Below are 6,287 nucleotides of genomic sequence, written 5' to 3'. Positions count from 1 at the left end.
TACCTAAGTCTAGCCGTTCTTGATATATTTAAAATTTTATGTGAAAAATTACAGATACAGCCACTCGAATAACTATTCATTTTTTTGTCTATTCAATTGATTGCCACTCTCAGTTGCCACGACAAAAGTGACCATTTTTGGACCAACTTGTTTAATGTGTCTATTAGAGTCTACCAAAATTCCTCAAATTGACTTTGTGCATGCGTGAATTTCAACAGCAATTATGGAATTTATTAAACAAATTTGGAATTGGGTGGGAAAAACACCCTGTATGCGGCAAAATTCTGTAATTTTGACATTTACTCTGTGACTGGTCATGTTACTTTGGCATGCTCAATATATATTCGAAGACATGCTCACATTTGCAGGACACCCTGTCAGTCTGCTAATATTAATAAAATGATATCAGCTTTGTTTTAACTGAGACACATTAGGTATACTCATATATCGGTTCCAGGAATCTGTTTATACCATTAGAGTAATAAAATAATTAATTTTCTAATGCAATTAGATTCCATTTATTTGTGCAATTATTGTAAATTAAAGTGAATTTATAAATTCATATAATATGGGCCTTTCCCAATCACTAAAAAAGATCTAATAACATTAAGGTTTCCTGCAGGTTTTTTAAATATTTTGTTGCGTATGTTGAAATGTTATTTGAATGTTTTAACTCTACACCATTTTGCAAGTTTCAAATAATTACTGTTTAACATAAAAACGATAAAGTTTTTGTTAAGTTACATGCAAGTTTCAGCAAGCAAACAATGCCTGCTGAAGAAGTTGCATAGTTTTTTTACATTGTAGGTAAGAGGCGGTATAGTACGAAATTGTTTAAAATATTCACAGATGTATTTAATGTATTACCTGTAGCAGCTTTAATTGATGATAAGATTTTCTGTTGTCATGGCGGCCTCAGTCCAGATCTTCTACACGTTGGGCAAATTAGAAACATAAAACGACCTACAGATGTTCCTGTAGAAGGTATGAATATGTTTAGAGTTGTTTTTGTTCGAAAATTGTTTTTAATTTAAACATTAAATCAAATTATTTTTTGTATGTATTACAAATTATTTTTTCCTTTTCTTTACATTGAATATTTCTCATCTTGTTCAACTACTTTTTGGAATAAAACTAATAAATATTTATTTAACATTAGGGGCATTTATGCTACTAACTTATTTACAGGTTTACTGTGTGATTTGTTGTGGTCAGATCCCAGTCCTGATTTTGGTTGGACTGAAAATGATCGAGGAGTATCATTTTCATTTGGTCCTGACGTAGTAAACAAGTTTTTGCAGAAACATGATTTTGATTTAATTTGTAGAGGACATCAAGTAATAACTATTTATGATTATTTCTATTTATTGATATAAAGTGCTTTCAATTCACATTTTTTAAATATTGTAAGACGTAATATGTATTACATCTGCAACATATTTTTTTAATTTTAGGTAGTTGAAGATGGCTATGAATTTTTTGCTCAAAGAAAATTGATAACACTCTTTTCGGCACCAAATTACTGTGGTACATTCGATAATGCCGGTGCACTTATGTCAATCAACGATGAGCTCTTATGCTCGTTCCAGGTAACATTCGTAACAAAATAAATAAAATAAATAGTTATTAATATAGTTATGTCCTGACCTTCTTGAACTTACCTTACTTCATATTCGACGTCAATTCAAGTATTGAAGCAACTAGTTTTAATTTATTTATTGATACATTTGTTTAGGTTTTTCGATGAGACCAAAACTTGTTCACAGTTCACGTACCCGCCATAAATTATATATATAAACATAAATACTACTAATAAATGATCTTAATGCTGTCTCGCTTTTGCTGATTATTCTTTATAGAAAAATCGTTTATTTGCAAAGCACAAATATACCGTCAACGCAAAAGTCATGGGCAAGTAGATGGCAAATGCAACAAGCAAACGTGAGGTGTCTTTAAAAAAAATTCCGATAAATCTACAATCGATTCGGCAGCATTTACACCAACCTAATAATTTTAAATACGAACATAAATAATCAACATTGCTCTAAATTATGTAGTATTCTAAAGTTGTTTCGCATTTTATGGTTGCTTGAGGTTCTCCAAGGCACAAAACACAACAAAAAAGATTCGACTTATTACACAAATCTCATGCATAATTGTTTATATGTTGGTAGTCAAATTTCGTCACTGCTGACGTGCGACCAAAGTTATAGCGTACGTACTATATATAAAAGTAGGTACTTATGAAAGCTGCTTTGTCGATTCGGTAATCAATTTGATATAAATGAGTAACATGATCAACAAAATAGCCGAAAAACGGTAGCCATAAATGTGTGATACATTTGTTTAGTTTGCGAATAATCAACAAGCAAATGCCACTAAAACACCAGCGTTCAAATTTTAAATTAAAAAATCACAAGAATCTAATGTGGTAATTACAAGAAAACATAATGAAGCATTCATCATGACAACACAGCAAATGAGGGGAATATCCGGTAGTAAAATTATAGTAAGGGGAAGGAAACTCGTTGGACTTGTAACCACGGCAATTTCTCGAGTTTTGAGTGATAATAAGTGATAATTGTGATATTAATAAACTGTTACGCTAAATTAAATCGTGTAAAGTGGTTTCATTGCCAGGAAAATCGGCTTGAATGTTTTTAACCTGTACTGTCTTGCACATTTATAAACAGGGACCAGCGGCGTAAGTTATTCTGAATATACAAACCAATAGTCAAATTTGATCCCTATTGAATCGTATCCAAATGTTGGAAAAATGTGCGTTACTGTTTAGCATTTTGAGTTGAAAAGATATAATGTAGAAGTGGAGGTCATAAAAACCAAGAACATTTGATGCTTATAATAAATCGAGTAATACAGATATGGCCTAAGATTATGGCTATCCGCCAGGCGAATTGCTTTTCGGATTAAGTCAATATATCGATCAGTACATACTTTTAGTTCTTTTATCCCTTCCACTTGCTTTCATTGATAAATCGACGATCGATAGAATTCAATGTTCCTCCCAAACAAATCCAGAATTGTGAATGGCTAGCTTTGGCAATCCTAATAATTGTTATTTTTTCAGATTTTAACGCCGAAAAAGAAACGAAGTTCCTAGCTTAAAATTTCCTTTTACGAAAATAAATGATATAAGTTATAGTTCATATCATTTAGAAAAATAAATTTTACAAATATAGAATGTATAAGTCTTTACAATTACATATTAGGTTACAACCACTGTAGTTAGCACAAATAAGAATAAAACGTTTTTCCCAGCTAAGACAATTTTGTTTAAAAATGCGAATTTATCACATCATAAATGAAATGGAACGTTCATACTTAGTCACATACAGGGTGATTCATTAACAATAGGAAATTCAGAAATTGGTAGCATTTTACGTCAAATGATGGCCATTGGCCATCAGTTAAAAACTAAAAAATTGTGCGGTAAGCTCATGAGCGGCGGTAGCTACTACACTTAACTTTAGTTCCAAATTGAGCTCAAAACCTAAAAAAACAAACATTTCCACTCAAAATATAAATTTTTGTTTAATATCGACTTTTTAATGAATTTAATTCAATCAAGGTTTGTTTCATTTATAACTTCGCATTTTCTTAAAACCCAGTGTTGGTTGCATCTATTTTTTCTTAAACCCAAATCGAAATATCGACGTGAAGCAAGAATACTTAATTTATGTAGTAGTAGCAATAGTAGTATTGTGGAGAGACCCGGTGGGTCCGGCGAGTAGGCTTTAAAGGCCCTTTTCGCCAATATACCACTCCTGATCGTCACCAATCAGGCATCCCGTCTCCCTGAAAAAGTCAAGGATCGGTCGCCACTCCAAGAAAGACAATTCGATGCGGGAGACTGTGTGGTCCCAATGAGGCGCCTTCCAGTTGACGACCAGTAACGGCAGACTCCTAATAGATGGTATGATGTTTCCTTCGCTATTCCACATTGGGGACATACGGGACTATCACCAATTCCTAGTAGGTGTAGGTGTCTGTTTAGACCAAAGTGGCCTGTGGCCTGCCATGACCCCAACCAGAGTTCTCAGGGCCCAGCGACTCCTTGACATCAACCATTTAGATGTTGACTTGGCGTCACTTGGAGTTCCGATCAACTCTTTGGCTTGTCTACACCGTTCCGCCTTTGTCTTTGCCATTCTTAAATGACCAATTGTCTGAAAGAGCTGAGACAATGCTTGATTGCGAGCTTTTAATTTGAGAGATATTGGAAATTTGTCATATATGATGTATGCATTATACATACATATGTTGATTTTGTCACCTCAAAAACGAAGCCGTTTTAGATTTATGTTGATGTATGATATTTTCATCTTGAAATTGAATTTTCTGTCGACCGTTAAAGTCTTGCTACTGGAACCTGTCCCACTCTGAATATATGCATTGTACGTAATGTAGAAAACACATATTTTTCTTGGTATTCGCCAAAGCCGAATCCCCAAGAAGAAAAACATCTTCCAATTTTTCTTGGTACTGAATCCAAATGAAAAAGTTTGCTAACAATACAGCCATTTGAAAGTAAGAGTAATACACAATATAAATGGCATGACAGTGTATTTATTATGCAGTTATGTTATTCATTAAACCAAAATTTCATTTATCGAATTGGAAATCGACTAGTATATAGGTATAGAAATGAATATCACATGCGTTAGTAAAAATGAAAAAAATATGTTAGTACTCATAATCGGTATGTCCTTCAATTTCAACATTTTGTTGCAATACAACTGTCAGTTGTCTTAGAATATAACAGAGAATACTAACTCCCATTATAGAAGAGATGATCATTATATAAGATATCTGGCCACCTAAAAAAAGATATAACTGTGGTGTTATTTTGTGCCGTTATGGTAAACTTACCCAATTTCCGGTGTTTTTTCAATTTAACTTCGTATTCTCGACACGATTCATTAATTTTGTCAGTTAAATTTATGAGCGTATGGTTTATGTTTTCAGTTACATTCCTTTGGGAGTCTAAACTGCAAAAATGTAATAAAGTTATGCGCCAAATAAGCTTGAAGTACTCCTGGGTATTTGTAAAAAATGAGGTGACTTTTTTGTAGTTGTTTGGATAAAGTGGTCAAACGTTACCTACTCATAAAAAATGTATATGATTTTTTTAGTTGTTTGAACAACGTGGTCCCATGTTACTCCTAAAAAAATTTGATGACCTTTCTTTAGATGTTCAAATTCCAGTCTCGGCTATCGTAAACTTTTAATCTGCTGTAATAAATGAGTTATATCTCATTAACGGATGAGTAATAACTCATTCACTCAGAGAGCAGTAACAACTCACACGCAGCTCAACACAGAGTTCCCAGGCCTAGTTTCAAGGCCTAATGCGTTAAAAATACTAATCACTAAATTTACTATCTATCGTTGATTGTTTCCGTCAAAGTCAAAATTTTATTAATCGTTTCTTATAAGTATTGTCTTCAGAATCGCTTCAGAAATCAGCAGTTCAGTACTGGCTACTTGTACTTTCCTCGACAACTTTCACTTTCTCAGAGGAATCAACTTGTTTGTGTAACAACACGGTATGTATTTTGAACGTTTATTATGCAAAAGCTTTGACCAATTTGGAGTCACCAACAAAAGTAAACTTTATGGATGTTTGGCAAAAAGGCAGTTAGTCGACTTGCCTCGACACATGATCTACTTTTTCATCAGAAATTTATAGAATCTCTTAGTTTTCCTAAATAAAAAATAAATATATATATATGTCGGAAGATTTGCCGGATTTTCAATTTTCAACTAACAAAATAACAAAATATGCGGAACATTTTTTTCTAGCTTTAATTGCAATTCTACACAGAACGCTTATAAATTTAATTGCAACCTTTCATTTCAGCGTAAAAATTTCCTAGTTACTTATTAAGTAACGGTCAAGTTACGTATTCGTCGATAATAGAAATATATTTCAATTCTACATTCATTCATTTTGCACAGCTGTATACAGGGTTGCTCATTAGTGCGTCAAGTGCGATATCTCAGTAAATATRAACTTTACAAGAAAATACGTCCTACGAAAGTTTTTCATGTTTAAAAGGTCCACATTTTAAAATTACTTTCCAATATACCGGGTGTATCATAAACGTGTGGTAGTTACCAACTTTGGTTTTTGAAATGGAACCGCCCCTTTTTTCATTCATTTTCAGATTTGTCGTCAAAATTTAAGTTAAGTTTGTGTCAAACGTTTTACCTGAAAAATTTACGATTTCCGAGTTATTCGTAAAAATGTGAAAGTTTTGACAGCT

At 32.9% G+C, this 6,287-nt stretch overlaps 3 protein-coding genes across 22 annotated transcripts in view; 2 read left to right on the top strand and 1 right to left on the bottom strand.

Annotated features, from left to right (window-relative positions):
• LOC109537959 (serine/threonine-protein phosphatase PP1-alpha) overlaps positions 1–3,283 on the top strand; it is a 14,104-nt gene extending 10,821 nt beyond the window's left edge. For both annotated transcript variants that reach the window (XM_048660851.1, XM_048660852.1), the window contains exons 4-7: positions 808–984; positions 1,189–1,337; positions 1,455–1,589; positions 3,089–3,283. In XM_048660851.1, coding sequence (XP_048516808.1) covers positions 808–984; positions 1,189–1,337; positions 1,455–1,589; positions 3,089–3,121 — 494 coding nt within the window. In that variant the 3' untranslated portion in view covers positions 3,122–3,283. The remainder of the gene's footprint in view (positions 1–807; positions 985–1,188; positions 1,338–1,454; positions 1,590–3,088) is intronic.
• Positions 3,284–4,567: 1,284 nt separating this feature from the next.
• LOC109545208 overlaps positions 4,568–6,287 on the bottom strand; it is a 51,595-nt gene continuing 49,875 nt past the window's right edge. For all 19 annotated transcript variants that reach the window (XM_048660817.1, XM_048660825.1, XM_048660824.1 and 16 more), the window contains 2 exons: positions 4,891–5,009; positions 4,568–4,838 (listed from right to left, as the gene is read on the bottom strand). In XM_048660817.1, coding sequence (XP_048516774.1) covers positions 4,705–4,838; positions 4,891–5,009 — 253 coding nt within the window. In that variant the 3' untranslated portion in view covers positions 4,568–4,704. The remainder of the gene's footprint in view (positions 4,839–4,890; positions 5,010–6,287) is intronic.
• LOC109545209 (histone deacetylase 11) overlaps positions 5,357–6,287 on the top strand; it is a 78,738-nt gene continuing 77,807 nt past the window's right edge. The window contains exon 1 of the mRNA XM_048660842.1: positions 5,357–5,567. The gene's annotated coding sequence lies outside the window, so the exon portion shown is untranslated. The remainder of the gene's footprint in view (positions 5,568–6,287) is intronic.

Source organism: Dendroctonus ponderosae, unplaced genomic scaffold (assembly GCF_020466585.1).
Source record: "Dendroctonus ponderosae isolate FM_Combo_2020 unplaced genomic scaffold, Dpon_F_20191213v2 Dpon_F_20191213_1, whole genome shotgun sequence".
Lineage (NCBI taxonomy): Eukaryota > Metazoa > Arthropoda > Insecta > Coleoptera > Curculionidae > Dendroctonus > Dendroctonus ponderosae.
This window is presented reverse-complemented; position numbering and strand designations above follow the sequence as displayed.